Source organism: Trichomycterus rosablanca, chromosome 19 (assembly GCF_030014385.1).
Source record: "Trichomycterus rosablanca isolate fTriRos1 chromosome 19, fTriRos1.hap1, whole genome shotgun sequence".
Lineage (NCBI taxonomy): Eukaryota > Metazoa > Chordata > Actinopteri > Siluriformes > Trichomycteridae > Trichomycterus > Trichomycterus rosablanca.
The window spans coordinates 1987501-2008242 of NC_086006.1; the positions used below are offsets into that span (position 1 = coordinate 1987501).

Genomic DNA, 20742 nt, shown 5'->3' on the forward strand with positions numbered 1-20742 from the left:
ACAAATACCTACAGTCCTGTGAGAAGCCGTATCAGTAGAGTGGCAGCCATTATAGCTGAAATAACAGGATGTACATCATGCTCATGGTCAGGTGTCCAAATACTTTTGGCCATATAGTTTGTCAACAGAATTTTGCACTGACTTGAATTCGCACCGTTAATCTGTACAATTTTATAATAAATTATGTTTCTTTTGCTTACTTATTGATTTAATGTTATATGTGTTTTTTTATTAAAAGAATGGGATGCTCTGGATTTTGTGTTTTTTGTGTGGTGTGGTTTTTATGGTCCTGGTTTGGATATATCCACTTACCTTGCCTCAGGACCCTGCTGGCAACAGAGGAGGGTCTTAGCCCATGTGTGGTCCTCAGTCATGTCTCAACACCGACCACACCATTTTCACAGACACTGTACCTGCTCTTCTCCAGTACCTCAACCAGACAGTAGGAGTCACTACTGCAGCAGCAAGGAGGCTGGTGGTGGCTACATGCGGTAATAAATATTACAGTACAGGAATTTCTTCAGACCTGTAATATAGATGTTGTAGTTTGTATCTCGCACTGGTGAGGAATCATATCAGTCAAGTAAGTTTAATATAACGGTGCATGTTTTTGTCCATGCTTTCATTTCCTCCTATCTCGAGGCTTAGATTTTTCAACAGCAGCTTGAATACTTTTTCTCTCAAATCTTAATGATGGCAGACTGAACATTTATACAAACAATGGAGTTTTATGCAAATAAAACATGAACATATTAAACTCCAGGCTATGTATTGGCACTGGAGCACAGTTATAACAATAACATCATCATGAACAGTATTTGAATCTCGGCGATTCTATCAGCCAGACGGACGTGTACTTGTGTACTTGGATGGCCGAAGCCATGTGATGCATTGGTGCCTTACCAAGTAAAATAACTTTGTGCGGAGCATGGTTCAGTTGCTTCTTTTCTGTTCTGGCCGTCTTGTACTCTTGCTCATTGGTCGTCATCTTTAATGAGATTTTCAGCAGTTTTCAGATGCACTTGGTCTTAAAACCAAGTCTTTCTTCCTCATTCTTCACTGTCCAGGCTTCACACCCATGAACAGTATGTATCAGCTAAAAGAGCTCTGGCAATTACAGCACTTTCATATGTCAGATCTTTATGAGATCTACATGAGCGTTCCAACTAACAGAGTTCTAAAGACTCAGGTGTGGAAAAAATCTGTATAGTTAAAAAGTTTTTATTTTTATTTCTTCAGTTATATTTTACTGTCATTTTTTCAATAAACACTTGATCCTGGTCAAGGCTGCAATATCTGGTGCTACCCAGCAACATTGGACGCTACGCAGGCCACCAATCCATTGCAGGGTGTCATGAACCATGAACCTACCCTTGTGTTTATTTAGAGCAGTTTAGAGCAAAGGGAAACTAGATACATGTTGACTCTGGGAGAACATGCCAAACATATCATAGACATAATCCAAAGATAAAACTCTATACCCTGGTTATGTGTGGCACCCGTTGTGTCTCTCTTTTTTGTTACTTTATCCACTTCTGGAGGCAAAACTTCTAGTTTTAGTTCACTGATGTGCTTTTAGAATATCGTCCTTTTTATTTGACAGAAATGTACCGCTCTAGTTTTAATGAGTTCAGTTTGGATTTTATTCCATTTATTACAGCTTACATTTGTGACAAAATAAAATCCCTGTGACTGAGAGTGAACTCCATCACTCACGTGGGGTGGTTATTAAAGGTAATTTCCCTCATTATTAATAATAACCCTGCGACGCTTAAATAGCCCGTGGGGGAACAGAGCGCGCTTGTTTTGGTCTGAACAAATTAAGTCCACATTATTAAGGGAAACACTGTGCAGCAGATAGTGTGGGGTTGCACAGCTCCCGGGACTAAATTTGCTGACTTTATGGATGACACATACACTGTTTGGCCAAAAGTATTTGGACAGCTGACCCTGAGCTTGTCGGACATCCCATTTTAAAACAGAGTGACCTTTTCAGCTATAACCAGAGCCACTTTTCTGAGAGAGCTTCCCAAAAGAGTTTGAAGTACGTCTGTGGGAATTTGTGCACATTCAGTCAAAAGAGTGTTTATTTCTTTATCCCAAACGTATCAAACCCTCTCTTTAAGGGCCTGGAACATAAAAGGGTCTTCCCTAAACTGTTACTACAAAGCTGAAGACTATACTTTATTATATCTAACTACTTATAAATCAGCTGTTATTACGAGTGTATTACAGTCAGCCAAACTCTGTTATAAATGGTTCTGAACTCAGCAGAGATCTTAAACTTTCGAGTTTGAATCTCAGCTCTGCTATCAGCCGGCCGAGCGCCTACACAGGCACAGGGTTCCTTGTCTTGGGACAAGTGTGGTCTTCGCTGACCGCTCATGGTGCCTGCTTGGGGGGCGTCTGACCATGTATGGCAGTGTGTGACTCTCTGTGAGACCCTGCTCCTGGCAGGTGAAAAGAAGCGATCTGCGGCTGTCATTACAGCCTCGACCCTTCTCGATCGTTCCTCGACGCAGGTTACGTGCGGCCTCCGCTGACCGGTCATGGTGCCTGCTTGGGTGTGGAGGGGTGGCTGACCACGGATGGCTTTGTGGCTCTCTGTGAGAACCCGCCCCTGGTAGGTGAAAAGAAGCGATCTGCAGGTGTCATTACAGCCTTGACCCTTCTCAGAAGAGAGATGAGCTCCAATTGGGTGAAAAAAAGTTACATTCGATGTAACTTGAAGCCTTCAAAAATCGTATGATTCTTTTTCGTGCTTGCGAATCGATTCCGTCAACCGACTCACTAGAAAGAGTCATTTAGGTGGACAGTTAGATAACAGTTCTAGCCAAATTTGAAGAAGGGGTGTGTGTGACGTCACGGTTTAAACTTTGGTACACTTCGGTATGGCCCTCCTCCTCCATGTCGACTGGTGGAAAGCTGGAGCTCTGTTTTGCTCTCGAAAGCAGAAGAACTGGAACATCTAACCATGCAAAAAAAAGTGTTGATGGAGTTTCCGAGTTAAGCGTCTCGGAAATGATTCAGAATCGAAACCGCGTTTGGTGTAGATGCCGCAGACTTTTCTCTCGCTGTGGGTCGGTTCACAGATGGACACCGGACTTCTGCGAGCCCCCAGCTGGAGATCTTTAAACCCGGTGATCGAGCAACCCAGTGGTGGTGGTGGTGCCGGGGTTCCGGTTCGAACCCTGGCACACTGAGGAAGAGGACGATGAGGATGATGAGGCTCAGGATGGGTCGGATGCTCTTGGCCACATGTGCCGGATCTTTTTTTATTCTTATTTTATACTTTCAGAGCAGCTCCAGATCTGGTGAGTCCATCTAAACATCATATTAGACTATTTATTATCTAATCCTCGTTTTCCCGACTTTTTAACATGTGCAGAAGGTGGATTGGCATCCCTAAAGTATTAACAGCTACTTTTTTTAGAGACACTCTGTATTATTGCACCCCAAACGTACGAATTCATTAGGAACACATCCCTCATTGTGTAAAAAACAAATAAAAGAAATAATCTGGGTTTGATCTGTGCCACTATTTAATGTCTGACCCCCGTTTCCCTAAATTTTCAACATGTGCAGAAGGTGGATTGGCTACTCTAAGGCATTAACTGGTAATTTTCCAGACAGACACTCCAGACAGAACAACATATCATCTTGTCTAAAAAATTTATAAAATAAATGTGCAGAATGTCTAACAAATAATAAGATAAATAATCTGGGTTCGACTTGTGCCACTATTTATAGTCTGACCCCATGTCCCCAACTTTTCAACATGTGCAGAAGGTGGATTGATTACTGGTAATTTTTCTGATAGACACTCTGTATTAATGCACCCCAAACTTACAGATTTATTAGGAACACATCCCTCGTTTTCTAAAAAATGCAATGGAACGCCCTTAATTCGTCATAGACATACGCGTGTACAGTACAATGAAACTGGCAGCATGGCAGATCCGAGATACAAACCCACAACCGTCCAGTTGGTAACCCACAGCTCTACCCACTCGACTGCCACTGCCTTTGTAGTGGTACGATTACGAGTAAATACTAAAAAAGCAGATACATGAGCAGGGACAAGAAATACACACGTCTGTAGTAATAGTAACATCGCACTGGCCTGGTTGGCGACTTGTCCAGGGTATTTCTTGCTTTTTTGCCCAGTGAATTGGACCCACTGTGACCCTGACCAGGATTAAGCATTGGGAAAACATAATAAATGGATGAGTGAATACTATTCTATGATCTAGGAAAGCTTCAGCTTTTAAAAGTGTGTGTGTTGTGCCCTGTGATAAGATGGCCAAAAGTATGTGGACACCCACCTAGCAATCGGATTCAGATGTTTCAGCTACGCCTGTTTCTAACAGGGTGTAAAAATTCAGTTATATTAAACAAATGAGATGCCCTGGCAAAAGGCTGGGCACTGATGTTAGTCAAGAAAGGCTCAGTTGATGTTCCGGTTCATTCCAGAGCTGTTGAGTGGTGCTGAGGTCAGGACTCCCTCCCTCAGACACCGCAAAATGTGTTTGGTGGCTTTGCTGGGATTTGAACTGGTGTGCTAGTACCGTCCATGATGTAAATAATATGTGATGTATAAAATGTGTCACACTAAAGCCTAAAGATGTCCGAGAATTTTAGGGTGGTACGTATAGAACAGTCAGGGTGGACGGGGCCAAAACACAGAGGTGCAGATTAGGAGGGAAAAGCTTTTTGATCTCTGTTCACACAGTCTGTTATGATTGTGTAAATAACGAGTGCTGGAATGTGAAATTTATTTACCGGGTTAAACCGCCGTGTTTGGACACTTTTAACTGGTTCCTCTTGTGCTCAGCACAACACAAACCTTCAGCGGCTCTGTGGCGACATCTCAGACCTGATCTTTTAGGTTGTAAACATCCATTACACATATACACCCATCAGCCATAACATTAAAACCACCTCCTCGTTTCTACACTCACTGTCCATTTTATCAGCTCCACGTACCATATAGAAGCACTTTGTAGTTCTACAATTACTGACTGTAGTCCATCTGTTTCTCGACATACTGTTTTGACCTGCTTTCACCCTGTTCCTTAATGGTCAGGACCCGCACAGGACCACCACAGAGCAGGTATTATTTAGGTGGTGGATCATTCTTAGCACTGCAGTGACACTGACATGGTGGTGGTGTGTTAGTGTGTGTTGTGCTGGTATGAGTGGATCAGACACCTCACTGTCACTGCTGGACTGAGAATAGACCACCAACCAAAAACATCCAGCCAACAGCGCCCCGTGGGCAGCGTCCTGTGACCACTGATGAAGGTCTAGAAGATGACCGACTCAAACAGCAGCAATAGATGAGCGATCGTCTCTGACTTTACACCTACAAGGTGGACCGACTAGGTAGGAGTGTCTAATAGAGTGGACAGTGAGTGGACACGGTATTTAAAAAGTCCAGCAGCGCTGCTGTGTCTGATCCACTCGCACCAGCACAACACACACTAACACACCACCACCATGTATGTCAGTGTCACTGCAGTGCTGAGAATCATCCACCACCCAAATAATACCTGCTCTGTGGTGGTCCTGTGGGGGTCCTGACCATTGAAGAACAGCATGAAAGGGGGCTAACAAAGCATGCAGAGAAACAGATGGACTACAGTCAGTAATTGTAGAACTACAAAGTGCTTCTATATGGTAAGTGGAGCTGATAAAATGGACAGTGAGTGTAGAAACAAGGAGGTGCTTTTAATGTTATGGTTGATCAGTATAACTATGACAAACAAATAAACTTAATACTTTTTAATAACACTCTATCTACTCCATCATGCGTGCAATATTCCTTTAACTGTTATCCGATAGTATTGGAACCAGGCCTGAGAGCGTTTGACACCCTTTGTAGTTAATGATGTATTTTTTGGCGCGTTTTCCCAACAGTGTGGCCAAGAAAAGTGAAAAAAGTCAGTGGATCCGTGGCCGAGTGTTTAGTGCGAGCGACTTTCTGCAGGCTGTCCGGACTTTTCCCTCCATTACTGTGCCAATTTATTGTGAACTGGACCTGCTTAGACTTGTCACGGCCCGAGGAGAAAGATGATACGACTACGCAAGGGCTCAAAAGCTAGCTAATACAAAACAGTGTTTCAGCTTTTAGATTTCATTAAATTCTGGTTTTACATTTCTAACGGTTTCGCGTCCACCTGCTTTTTACGTAGAACGGAACCAGAAATGAGCTGTGAAATATTCGTAGTACGTGCACGTTGTGATGTGGTGTGAATTGTGCACTCAGAAGGACTCAGGAATGTCCAACAAGCTGACCTGACCACATACTTTTGACCACATAGTAAATCCTTATTATAACTGTTGAGGTATTTATGTCATGTAAATAAAAAATGTCTGTTCTTTTGTCATTCCACAAAGTATTTATGCTACACTGGCTGTTTTTACAGGTTGTAAAGTTTGCACTGTACAGAGGTTCAGTTTTTTTTACAGGTTGTAAAGTTTGCACTGTACAGAGGTTCAGTATTTTTATGAGTTGTAAATTGTGCACTGTACGGAAGGTTAGAATTTTGAAGGTTGTAAAGTTTACACTGTACAGATTTTCTGAATTTTTAAAGATCGTAAAGTGTGCACAGTGTTTTTTCTAATCGTAAAGTGTGCACTGTACAGTTCGTCCGAATTTTTACAAGACATAAAGTGTGCTCTATTGTAAAGGTTGTAAAGTGTGCACTCTACAGATGTCCAGAGTTTTTACAGGTTGTAAAGTGTGCACTGTACAGATGTTCAGAGTTTTTAAAGGTTGTAAAGTTTGCACTGTACAGATGTTCAGAAATAAAGTGCAGTATTAACTGTCTTGTCGTGTTCTTAAGCTGTTGATTCACACTTCTGTTGAAGCACACTTGTGGTCAGTGTTGAAACCGAGGCTGCATCTGTACACACATTACACATCTGTACACACGTTACACATTCGTACACACATTACACATCTGTACACACGTTACACATTCGTACACACATTACACATCTGTACACACGTTACACACTTTTACACACTTGTTTACTGGAAAGAGTCATTACTGAAACATCCGAGCTGACGCAGCTCCACGTTCCTTATAATACACATGCTGCTTCTTCCAGCCTGCACGTTCAGTTTATGAGAATGTTCAGTATAAGGCCAAAATTATGTGGACACATTAGCTGACCATTAGCTCGTTGGACATCTTATTTAAATACAGATGAATATCGAATATCAAGACTAAGCGAGGTTTTTAACCTGCTGGGTGAGAGAACGTCCTCTAGCCCACGCGTCCACATCAGCGTGAACAGTGAATGGAAACGAACGTAAACGTAATCCAGCTGATTCGGCTTCATGCTCGAATAAAAAACTCATTATCTGTGCAAACGTGGCAAAGCTTACTGCAAAAAAACAACAAGACCAGACGCTGGCTTCTGCATTTCATCCCTTACACTGATGTATTTTTATCTTTCGGACCCCCCGACCCGGAGAAGAAAGGTGCAGTGTGTCTTTAGATCACATGATGGACTAAATCCAAAGTACAGCTCAACACTTATAGTTCAGTGACCTCTCTTTTTTCTTTTCAAAGGCTTCCCATAATACATACAAGAAGTATGTATGTGTATGGGGATTTGTGCCCATTCAGTTAAAAGAGCATTTGTATGGCTGGGCACTGATGTGGTTTAGTAAAGCCTCAGTTGATGTTCCGGTTCATCCCAGAGCAGTTCATTGGAGCTGAGGTCAGGGCTCTGTGCAGGCCGCTGGAGATCTGAAAGCAGAACTCGAGCAGTTCCGGCACTGCAGGAGGTTTTTCTGGATCTCTTACAGTTTAAAGCGTCAGATAAAAGCCCGATGATGTTTGTCTGGCTCTCACCGAGGCGTCTGAAGCCAAGATAAACGTCCACGAGCCTCATCAGCGATTCGGCAGTATTTATTAATGCGGTTTGGCCTCGCTTGACTTACAGTGTGCATACTAAAACGCGTTTAAAAGACGTTTTTTGTTTGGGTACCTTTGAAAGCCCCCTGGCTTCCCCCGGAATCAGCCTCAGAGTGACCGATTTAGTTTTGTTTGTCTTTGTTGGCACTGATTTCAAAGCACTTACAGTAAAGGAGGTATTTTGATGGTATATTACAGGTAGAATGTTATCATGTTATATTACCTGGGGTCTGATTGGATGTGATGTAAACGGCTTTGATCTCTCTGTATAATCTGGTAGGATGTGATGTAAATAGCTTTGATCTTTTTGTATGATCTAGTAGGATGTGGTATGAAGAGCTTTGAACTCTCTGTATGATGTGGTAGGATGTGATCTAATTGACTTTGATCTCTCTGTATGATCTGGTAGGACTTCGACGAGGCGCTGGTGTGTTGCGTACGTTCTGTGTTGATCTCAGAGACGGAAGTTGGATCTTTGGTGGTTGTCGTACACAGCTGACTCATTTCCTGTTCTGTACGCTGTTGGACCTCCGAAATCTAAACACTGAGACGACACCATGCTGTGTGACTGTAGCAGAACCTGCTGTTTGATTAAGTTCTAGTATGAGTGTCGTGCAGCTCCAGGGTCCTGGGGAAGTGGGTTTGAACCTTGTTTGTGGCAGTCTGTGTTTGGTTTGGCAGGTTCTCAGTGTGTTTGTGTGGGTTCCTTTGGGGATCCTGCATTTCCTCCAGTTTACTAAAAAAGATGTAAAAGTGAGATTGGGTCTCTAAATTACCATTACAATTGAAGTAAAAATGCAAACATTTGGATGCTTAAGTGAGTGAATACTTGAGAGAGTGAATACTCGAGTGAGTGAATATTCGAGAGAGTGAATACTCGAGAGAGTGAATACTCGAGTGAGTGAATACTCGAGAGAGTGAATACTCGAGTGAGTGAATACTCGAGTGAGTGAATACTTAAGTGAGTGAATACTCGAGTTAGTGAATACTTGAGAGAGTGAATACTCGAGTGACTGAATACTCGAGTGACTGAATACTCGAGTGAGTGAATACTCGAGTGAGTGAATACTTAAGTGAGTGAATACTCGAGTGAGTGAATACTTGAGAGAGTGAATACTCGAGTGAGTGAATATTCGAGAGAGTGAATACTCGAGAGAGTGAATACTCGAGTGAGTGAATACTCGAGAGAGTGAATACTTAAGTGAGTGAATACTCGAGTGAGTGAATACTTAAGTGAGTGAATACTTGAGTTAGTGAATACTTGAGAGAGTGAATACTCGAGTGAGTGAATACTCGAGAGAGTGAATACTCGAGTTAGTGAATACTTAAGTGAGTGAATACTCGAGTGAGTGAATACTCGAGTGAGTGAATACTCGAGTGAGTGAATACTCGAGTGAGTGAATACTTGAGTTAGTGAATACTTGAGTGAGTGAATACTCGAGTGAGTGAATACTTAAGTGAGTGAATACTTGAGTGAGTGAATACTCGAGTGAGTGAATACTCGAGTGAATGAATACTCGAGAGAGTGAATACTCGAGTTAGTGAATACTTAAGTGAGTGAATACTCGAGTGAGTGAATACTCGAGTGAGTGAATACTCGAGTGAGTGAATACTTGAGTTAGTGAATACTTGAGTGAGTGAATACTCGAGTGAGTGAATACTTAAGTGAGTGAATACTTGAGTGAGTGAATACTCGAGTGAGTGAATACTTAAGTGAGTGAATACTTAAGTGAGTGAATACTTGAGTGAGTGAATACTTGAGTGAATACTTGAGTGAGTGAATACTTGAGTGAATACTTGAGTGAGTGAATACTCGAGTGAGTGAATACTTAAGTGAGTGAATACTTGAGTGAGTGAATACTCGAGTGAGTGAATACTCGAGTGAGTGAATACTTAAGTGAGTGAATACTTGAGTGAGTGAATACTTAAGTGAGTGAATACTTGAGTGAGTGAATACTTAAGTGAGTGAATACTCGAGAGAGTGAATACTCGAGTGAGTAAATACTTGAGTGAATACTTGAGTGAGTGAATACTCGAGAGAGTGAATACTCGAGTGAGTGAATACTGGAGTGAGTGAATACTCGAGAGAGTGAATACTCGAGAGAGTGAATACTCGAGTGAGTGAATACTCGAAAGAGTGAATACTGGAGTGAGTGAATACTCGAGTGAGTGAATACTTAAGTGAGTGAATACTGGAGTGAGTGAATACTCGAGTGAGTGAATACTCGAGAGAGTGAATACTCGAGTGAGTGAATACTTGAGTGAGTGAATACTCGAGAGAGTGAATACTCGAGTGAGTGAATACTCGAGAGAGTGAATACTCGAGTGAGTGAATACTGGAGTGAGTGAATACTCGAGTGAGTGAATACTGGAGTGAGTGAATACTCGAGTGAGTGAATACTCGAGAGAGTGAATACTCGAGTGAGTGAATACTGGAGTGAGTGAATACTCGAGTGAGTGAATACTTGAGTGAGTGAATACTCGAGTGAGTGAATACTTGAGTGAGTGAATACTCGAGAGAGTGAATACTCGAGTGAGTGAATACTGGAGTGAGTGAATACTCGAGTGAGTGAATACTCGAGAGAGTGAATACTCGAGTGAGTGAATACTTAAGTGAGTGAATACTCGAGTGAGTGAATACTCGAGTTAGTGAATACTGGAGTGAGTGAATACTCGAGTTAGTGAATACTGGAGTGAGTGAATACTCGAGTGAGTGAATACTCGAGTTAGTGAATACTGGAGTGAGTGAATACTCGAGTGAGTGAATACTGGAGTGAGTGAATACTCGAGTTAGTGAATACTGGAGTGAGTGAATACTGGAGTGAGTGAATACTCGAGTGAGTGAATACTCGAGAGAGTGAATACTCGAGTGAGTGAATACTGGAGTGAGTGAATACTGGAGTGAGTGAATACTGGAGTGAGTGAATACTTGAGTGAGTGAATACTTAAGTGAGTGAATACTTGAGTGAGTGAATACTTAAGTGAGTGAATACTTGAGTGAGTGAATACTTGAGTGAGTGAATACTTAAGTGAGTGAATACTTGAGTGAGTGAATACTTGAGTGAGTGAATACTTAAGTGAGTGAATACTCGAGAGAGTGAATACTCGAGAGAGTGAATACTCGAGTGAGTGAATACTCGAAAGAGTGAATACTGGAGTGAGTGAATACTCGAGTGAGTGAATACTTAAGTGAGTGAATACTGGAGTGAGTGAATACTGGAGTGAGTGAATACTCGAGTGAGTGAATACTCGAGAGAGTGAATACTCGAGTGAGTGAATACTTGAGTGAGTGAATACTCGAGAGAGTGAATACTCGAGTGAGTGAATACTCGAGAGAGTGAATACTCGAGTGAGTGAATACTGGAGTGAGTGAATACTCGAGTGAGTGAATACTGGAGTGAGTGAATACTCGAGTGAGTGAATACTCGAGAGAGTGAATACTCGAGTGAGTGAATACTGGAGTGAGTGAATACTCGAGTGAGTGAATACTTGAGTGAGTGAATACTCGAGTGAGTGAATACTTGAGTGAGTGAATACTCGAGAGAGTGAATACTCGAGTGAGTGAATACTGGAGTGAGTGAATACTCGAGTGAGTGAATACTCGAGAGAGTGAATACTTAAGTGAGTGAATACTCGAGTGAGTGAATACTCGAGTTAGTGAATACTGGAGTGAGTGAATACTCGAGTTAGTGAATACTGGAGTGAGTGAATACTTGAGTGAGTGAATACTTAAGTGAGTGAATACTTGAGTGAGTGAATACTTAAGTGAGTGAATACTTGAGTGAGTGAATACTTGAGTGAGTGAATACTTAAGTGAGTGAATACTTGAGTGAGTGAATACTTGAGTGAGTGAATACTTAAGTGAGTGAATACTCGAGTGAGTGAATACTTAAGTGAGTGAATAATTGAGTGAGTGAATACTTAAGTGAGTGAATACTCGAGTGAGTGAATACTTAAGTGAGTGAATACTTGAGTGAGTGAATACTTGAGTGAGTGAATACTTAAGTGAGTGAATACTCGAGTGAGTGAATACTTGAGTGAGTGAATACTTGAGTGAGTGAATACTTGAGTGAGTGAATACTCGAGTTGCAGTGTTTCTGGGTGACACCGGACCCACTGTGACCCTGAGCAGAATAAAGCAGCTCGTGAGAATGAATGAACGTCAGCCCTTGTGTGAAGTGCGTTGACCTGTGTTGTCTCAGTATCCGCTGATGGTTCCTGAGTGTCGTCATGCCTGACTGACCTCTGATCCCTGAACCGACCTCTTTCTGGTTCTGCTCGGGCCCTCGTGGTGCACGTAAAGGATTGTGGGTATTTACTGGCGCTCTTTTCACCCGCTTCACGTCCTTCGCTTCGTTTAGCGCCGCCGAACCTTCGCTCCTCGGTTTCGGACGTTTGCTTCGCTCCGGTTTGCTTCGTGTTTACGTTTCGTCCTCCGCCGGCGTGCATTAAAGCAGACGTACGTTATCACATGTGTAGAATCAATCACTGAGCGACGGCGCTCGCAGGGGCCCCATGCAGATCCGTGTGTGTGTGTGTGTGTGTGTGTGTGTGTGTGTGTGTGTGTACTCGAGAGAACACACTGTTCCTATAGTGCAGTAAACGTTTTATTATCATGTCGCCTCTGTACATAATTGATCCTTTCTTCAATAGAAAAATAATAATACACACCATCCAGCAAGTATTTTATTTCAATTATATGGTTTACCACCACTTTATCCTGGTCAGGGTCGTGGTGGATGCAGCTTCTCTGGATTCACTGAGAACAATGCTATTTTTATATGGCACATTTACACATGGTTCTGTTCCTATTTGCACAGCACACAAGTGCACACACAGTGTCTATAAACTGCATCAGTTAAGGTACTAGTCCAGGTACTGGACTAGTAATCAGACGGTCGCTGGTTCAAGCCAAGGTTGCTGCTGTTGGGCCCTTAAGCAAGGCCCTTAACCCTCAATTGCTCAGACTATGTACTGCTGTAAGTCGCCTTGGATAAAAGCGTCTGCTAAAAGCCGAAGATGGGATTGAAATTGGACGTCCAGCAAACTCATGCTCAGGCGTCCAAATACCTTTGACCCTATATGGCCGGACTTTACATCACACACTCTGGTAAACACGGCTGTACAGAACGTCAGTGTATGGACGGCGGTAATGGCCGTGTGTTTACTAAACGCTGCAGTTTTTTATCCGCTCGGCTTCACGCTGCTTTATAGAGCCGCTGTGCGGGACGCTGGTCTGTTACTGGTTAGCGCCGTGTGTTAAACCGGCCTCTTTCTCCTCCAGTTTCAACACACGCGACTGGAAATCATTTACACAAGAGCTAACCCAGCCAGGCAGGCGTTGTTACCAAACGTGGCAGAATGTGACCAGTGTAGTAGGAAGAAAAGCAGAAACGGGTGATTAAACGTTTACTGACGCCAACGACAGGACAGCCAGTTGTGTAAACGCTCTGAGGAAAACAGTTTAATTACTGCATGTGTACTGAGGAAATCGCTAACGGCCATAATAGATGTCACAACATCGCAAAACTACTCGCAAGGAACCCAGAACAAAACATTTTGTTAATCTTTTTCCTTTAACGTGTGTGAACAGGGACTGAGCAGCTTTTTGGAAGGACCAGGTTGCCCGGAAAATCGAGGAGGAACACCCTGCAGGCCCTGTACGACGGAGATCAGGTGATTATTACATCTGTAACCCTAACCCTAGTTCAGATTGAGATCAGGATGAGAGTGTTGTAGGGATTAATTCTGACCTCTGCTGATTAGCGCCCAGCCATACTAATCAACTGTTTTCACTGAATGGGCACAAATTCCCACAGACGTACTTCTAAGTCTGGTGAGAAAGGTCAGAACTGTGGATGTCGTTCTAGCTGAAGATCAAACAGAGGGTCACTCCGTTTTAATACAAATGGAACTTTTACTGTTCACCGATCAGCCATAACATTAAATGTTATGGACATTTGAACATTGTATGTTTTTGGTTGGTGGACTATTTTCAGTCCAGTGAGGTGCTTAAAAACTCCAGCAGCGCTGCTGTGTCTGATCCACTCATACCAGCACAACTCACACTAACACACCACCACCATGTCAGTGTCACTGCAGTGCTGAGTATTAGCCACCACCCAAATAATACCTGCTCTGTGGTGGTCCTGTGGGGGTCCTGACCATTGAAGAACAGCATGAAAGGGGGTAACAAAGCATGCAGAGAAACAGATGGACTACAGTCAGTAATTGTAGAACTACAAAGTGCTTCTATATGGTAAGTGGAGCTGATAAAATGGACAGTGAGTGTAGAAACAAGGAGGTGGTTATAATGTTATGGCTGATCGGTGTATATGCTGACTGTATAAATGAGTTATAGATGGTGTAATAGGTTAAAAAATATATAAAATACTTTTGGTAATGAAGTTAGTTCCTCATTCCTGAGCTCCGAGTCTAGAGGTTTGGTCAGATAAAGTTCTAGCAGGTAAATAAATAACCACCGGTGGAATTTTAGGGCATTTTTAAGGGTGTTTTGGCGCTGTGTTAATTTGTTCTTTGTAAAGTCGCTAAGCTCCCCCCTCAGTGTGACTGGGTTTTTTTTTTTTTTTATTTGGGAACTTTGCTGTTAATCTAAGAACTAAGGAGTTCTTCAGGTGCTGCTCACGAAGAAATCGTCTCAAAGTCGAGCTGTTAGGAAAATAAAACCAGACGCTCTTCACATTCAATAGAGATCCCCCTCCAGATCCCCCACATTCACCCCTCCAGATCCCCCTCCAGATCCCCCACATTCACCCGTCCAGATCCCCCTCCAGATCCCCACATTCACCCGTCCAGATCCCCCACATTCACCCCTCCAGATCTCCCTCATTCACACCTCCAGATCCCCCACATTCACCCGTCCAGATCCCCCACATTCACCCCTCTAGATCCCCCACATTCACCCCTCCAGATCCCCCACATTCACCCCCTAGATCCCCCACATTCACCCCTCCAGATCCCCCACATTCACCCCCTAGATCCCCCACATTCACCCCTCTAGATCCCCCACATTCACCCCTCCAGATCCCCCACATTCACCCCCTAGATCCCCCACATTCACCCCCTAGATCCCCCACATTCACCCCTCCAGATCCCCCACATTCACCCCTCCAGATCCCCCACATTCACCCCTCTAGATCCCCCACATTCACCCCTCCAGATCCCCCACATTCACCCCTCCAGATACCCCACATTCACACCTCCATAATTCCCCACATTCACCCCCGCATTTACCCCTCCAGATGTCCCTCCAGATCCCCATCATTCACCCCTCCAGATCCCCCTCATTCACTTCTTCAGATCCCCATTTACCCCTCCAGATCACCCTCATTCACGCCTCCAGATACCCCACATTCACCCCTCCAGATCCTCCTCATTCACGCCTCCAGATCCCCCACATTCACCCTCGCATTTACCCCTCTAGATGTCTTTCCAGATCCCTCACATTTACCCCTGCAGATGTCCCTCCAGATCCCCCACATTTACCCCTGCAGATGTCCCTCCAGATCCCCCACATTCACCCGTCCAGATCCCCCACATTTACCCCTGCAGATGTCCCTCCAGATCCCCCACATTTACCCCTGCAGATGTCCCTCCAGATCCCCCACATTCACCAGTCCAGATCCCCCACATTTACCCCTGCAGATGTCCCTCCAGATCCCCCACATTTACCCCTCCAGATGTCACTCATTCACCCCTCCAGAACCGCTCTTCATGTCAAACAGTGAAGACTCATAGAAAACGTTCGAGCTAGGGTGGCCACTTCCATAACCCTCCAAAAAAAAAGGACATCAGACCCCAAAAAGTAGAACATAATTTTGTGATGACCGGATGTATAAATAAATTGCTAAATAAAAACAAATGTTTATAATTTTTAATATTTGTTGTTTTTATCCTCAGTGGAATTACTCTGCAGTGAAGGCGACGCTTCAGGCTCGGCAGTTGTTTTTAAAGAAGGCGTGCAGCACCCACACCCGCAAACGCCGCGTCCTGAGCCGAGAGGACCTGCGCCACCTGCTGGTGGACGACCGCCACGGCCTGCTCTACTGCTACGTCCCCAAAGTGGCCTGCACCAACTGGAAGCGCGTGCTGATGGTCATGACGGGCGACGGTCACTACCGCGATCCGCTGGAGATCCCGGCCAACGAGGCGCACGCCCCGGGCCGTCTCCGCTCCCTCTCCGAATACACGACGGGCGAGATCAACCGCCGGCTGCGCACGTACCTGAAGTTCATGTTCGTCCGGGACCCGTTCGAGCGGCTCATCTCGGCGTACCGGAACAAGTTCACGCGCAGCTACAACACGGCCTTCCACAAGCGCTACGGCACCAAGATAGTGCGCCGGCACCGCGCCCACCCCAGCCCGGAGGCGCTGGAGCAGGGCGGCGACGTCTCCTTCGAGGAGTTCGTGTACTACCTGGTGGACCCGCGGACGCAGCGCGAGGAGCCGTTCAACGAGCACTGGGAGCGGGCGCACGCGCTGTGCCACCCGTGCCTCATCCAGTACGACGTGGTGGGGAAGTACGAGAGCCTGGCGCAGGACTCGCGCTACGTGCTGAAGCTAGCCGGCGCCGATCGGGAGGTCAAGTTCCCGACCTTTTCCAAAAGCACCAGGACTACGGAGAGCATGGCGGCCAAGTACTTCGACAACATCAGTCCGTTTTATCAGAGGAAGCTGTACAACGTTTACCGCATGGACTTCCTGCTCTTCAACTACTCCACACCCGCCTACTTGAACTTACAGTCAGACTGAAGGTTAAACATGTTTGTGGTTTTTAATTTTTGCTGAACTGGCAGGTTGTGAGTTTGCTGCTGAGGCTCCGGAATAGCCTGTAATACACACGGGGGCGCCGACGTACCCCTGGTAGAATCGTCAGCCAGCTCGATGGCTCCGGCTGTCCGCCCTGTAGTGGGTCTGTCTGAAAACCTAGTGAGCTGCCTCGCTGCCTACTCCCTACCTGGTCAGCTGCCTCAGTAGAGAGGATTCTAATAAGACATCGAACTCATAAGGCAGATTATTTGGACGCTCTACTTGGACGTCATTGCAGTTTTAGCTTACTAAGCTAACGTCTCCCTCCGTGTCCCGAAAACGAATTTACAAATGAACGACACTTGTATAATTGCAGAAATTAAACATCAACGAGAATTGATTTACATGTGAAAAGAACTCCGTTAGTTGCTCCTCATTATATTCGTCCGCCACGTTTGTAGAAAAGCCATGCCGCACTGAATGCTGGGATTGCCCCCAGCGCTGAGGAGGCATCGGACGCTCCCTCGTCATTCAGTCAGATCATCACTCAGAATTAAGGCGCCTCAGTAGGACCATTTTAAGGGAGCTAAGAATTTAGACACGCCCTCTTCTTGGGAGTGTAGGATGATGGGAAATGAGTCTGTGTAGAGACTCGCTAGGTTTTTAGACAGAGCCAACGTCTCAGAAACAGAAGCTGAACGTCTGTGTGCTTCAAAGTACTTCGTTTCCATGTTTCCCTCCAGTGGGAAAATACTTTACAGTCAGCACAGAGCACGATTGGCTGTGTGTCTGTAAGGGGCGGGACAACAGCTGAACAGAGTTCCTCATAACTGCTGCGGTTATGACTTTTGCTGGCTCTGATGGCGCCTGCACAGAGACGGGGGATGATGGAGATCAGTGCGTGGCTCTCCGTGCACGATACGGATCTCCACCCGCCTTGTGCAGGTGAAAAGATGCGCTCAATACTGCACACGTGTCGAGGGGAGGGGGTGCGTAACGGTTTCAGTGATTGGATATGACTAGATTGGGAGGGAGATGCCAAAAAGTAAAGAGGCCGGGTGGCGACTGTTAAAGAAAGCGTCCACCTGTCGATTCCTGATCCTGCAGCTGAGGAAATAAAAATCTAAACGCTAATGCTAACTCTGAAGCAGCGGTTCGGCGTTCAGAATTTCGCTTTGTTTTTTATGAGGTTTGATGTCCAACAGGTTTAAATTAGAAGTAAATGCACTAAAATGCGTTAAGCTTTGTTCCATTTTAATGGCTAATGAATGAAATACATTTATTTTAATTAAGCTCATCATTTTAAATTCGAACGCCGGAAGTGAAACGTCTGACTAACTCGGTACACGGAGGAGACCGCACATACAGATTCATCTCTAAGGACCGATGACCGCTGGTCGAGGAAGCCTTCCCTTCCCATAATCCCTCAGAACTCTTACGTACGTTTAAAGTGAAGCGGGATTCTTCACTAGCCGTCAGACGCACCCACACACGAGCAGGTTTTATATTTATGCTTTTAATTTGAAAAGTATTTATTATAAACTGTTGTTATTGTTATTGTACGTTGATCTGAAATCTGAGGTTTGACCCCCAACTGTGAATCTTAATTTCATAAAAAAAGGACTTGAGTGATTCTACTTTATGGTTTTGTTCTGCTTTTGGATCATCTTTAGTCTCACAGGGCATCAATTTCATTTCAATGTTTGGAAGGGGGGTAATAAACCTTACCATTTCTCAAGAGCAATTTTCGGGGGGCGCCAAAGGTGCTACCAAAAGTACTTTTGTTTTAAATGTTTTAAATAGGCTACAGGTTATAACGTTCGACCAGTAATACCAAGTATGACTTTCTTTATCATCTTTAAAAATGATATATATATTTTAATACTGATATGGGGGTGGGGGGCTTAAAGGTGGGTGGGAACAAAGACTCGTTAGGAAGGGAACTGGGTCAAGGGTTGCGAGCCAAAAAAAAAGGGTCGCAGAGAAAAATAATAATAATTAAATCAACAAATTTTAACAGGCACAAATACAAAATGGACTTGTACGTGAGCGCCCCCTTGTGGAAGCTTTACGTTACATTTTGTAAACCACAGTGGGACCAGATCGGCACCGTTTTCAATAGTTAAGTTTGTGTTTCGTTTCGTTGTTTGTGTTGCCGGGGTCGCTGATTTACACTACGTGGCCAAAAATATTGGGACACCCTTTTCAGCTTTAACAACTGCTAACAGGTGTAATAGATCAGTCATATAAGGTTAATCATAGGCGCCCAGGTGGCACAGCAGGATATTCTGCTAGCACACCAGCTCCGAGATTATGAACTCCTCGGTTGGCTGGGCATCGGTTCGAAAATCGGCGTTGCCACCGGTTGGCTGGGCATCCTGATTTTGTTAGGTCTAGCGGGCATAATTGGCAGTGCCTGCAGCAGACACGTTTCTGCTAGGGCGGGATGACCGGACTATGTGGGTAGGGTCTTTAAACACTGTGTAAGGACCCTGATTAGCAGATAGAGGCGCCTGTGCAGAGTGCATGGGTGAAAACGGTCCCGCTAAGGGCTGCACGTGGGTCGGAGGAGGCGTGAGAAGCAGTATACCCACCTCGACTGCAATCAGGGATCCACCAGCAGCGGAAGAATCATTTAATTTAATAATATGTGCTTGAATATTTTATTTTATATTAATTTACACCTGTTTAATCCGGTGTAATGAGTAAGTATTGTTTATATTTTATTTACTTTTACTGAGTAAAGTGAGTTATGAAGGGTAAAACGTAACATCAGTGGAAATCAGAAACTCCACAGCACCTCTAGTGGTCGAGGTGCTCTTGTATATAAATGACCTGGAAAGTTGTTTCACCCATAACTGGAGCTGAGGAGACGTAAACACGGGTATTTAGAGGATGTGCCCGTGATTTATTTAGCCTGGCAGCGCAGGAATTAAAAAGCTTAATGCCGTCTTTCTTCTGGAGTTTCCCTTTTGCTTGAATAAGCACTAAGCTGAGCAAACACGACATAATGCTGGTCACTGAGCACGAACCGCTACACATCAGGATGAAACGCTGCCCATCGTGCACATTTTCCCCAATAAATCCGAACACATCAGAATCAGTTTTATTAGCTTGCGTAATCATTCCAGAGAAGAAGCGGATTGTTCTGAACTCTGGATGCAGCTTAGAACGTCACGTCCAAGTGTGTGAAATCATCTTTGAAGGACGTCCAGCATGAAAACCTTTCAAATGCTTGAAGGACGTTTTAGAACTAAACCTTATAGACATTATTTATGTATTTATTAGGATTTTAACGTCGTGTTTTTCACACTTTGGTTACATTCATGACAGGAACGGTAGTTACTGCTTACACAACATTCACCAGTTCAATGTCAAACACGGGGAGAACATGCAAACTCCACACAGAAAGGACCTGGGGCTCGAACCCAGGACCTTCTTGCTGTGAGCCACCGCATCGCACCGCCCCTTTGTTATATAGACATGAAGAAAAGCTTGGTGGCCCACTGAACAGCTCACTGTGGTTGGTAGAGCTGTCACCTCACAGCAAGAAGCTCCTGGGTTCGATTCCCGTTGTAGCACGGTTTGAGTCCTTTCTGTGTAGAGTTGGCATGTTCTCCCCGTGTCCGTGTGGGTTTCCTCCAAACTTACAAGAGTGTGCAGTCAGGTTAACTGGAGATACTAAAAATTACCCTGTGTGTGTGACCTGTGATGGACAAGCGACCTGAATAGGGCAGTTGTAGCAGTGGTTAAGGGCTAGTAATCGAAAGGTTGCTGGTTCAAGCCCCACCACTGTTGGGCTCTTAAGCAAGGCCCTTAACCCTTAATTGCTTAGACAGTACACTGTCACAGTACTGTAAATCGCTTTGGATAAAAGCGACTTCTAAATGCCTAGTGATGGTGTTAGGCAAGCAACAGGGGTCGCCAGAGTGCAAAGGGAATTGGATATGTCCAAAAAGTGCTACCCACCGTGTCACCCTTTTATCATATAGACATGAAGAAAAGCAGACACTGGCTGGCACGGTGGGTAGCACTGTCACCT

At 44.5% G+C, this 20742-nt stretch overlaps 2 protein-coding genes across 2 annotated transcripts in view; both read left to right on the top strand.

Moving 5' to 3' along the window:
* The window catches only part of ndnl2 (necdin-like 2), a 7317-nt gene extending 7063 nt beyond the window's left edge, over positions 1-254 (top strand). Inside the window, exon 10 of the mRNA XM_063015432.1 lies at positions 1-254. This exon is cut by the window's left edge and continues 396 nt beyond it. The gene's annotated coding sequence lies outside the window, so the exon portion shown is untranslated.
* Positions 255-3025: 2771 nt separating this feature from the next.
* Positions 3026-18337, top strand: si:ch211-236h17.3 (carbohydrate sulfotransferase 11; the record flags this gene model as incomplete). Its single annotated transcript, XM_063016003.1, has 3 exons — positions 3026-3314; positions 13525-13607; positions 15852-18337. Coding segments are annotated over 3 exons (1224 nt in total), but the record flags the coding sequence as incomplete, so codon positions are not given.
* Between the last annotated feature and the right edge of the window lie 2405 nt (positions 18338-20742).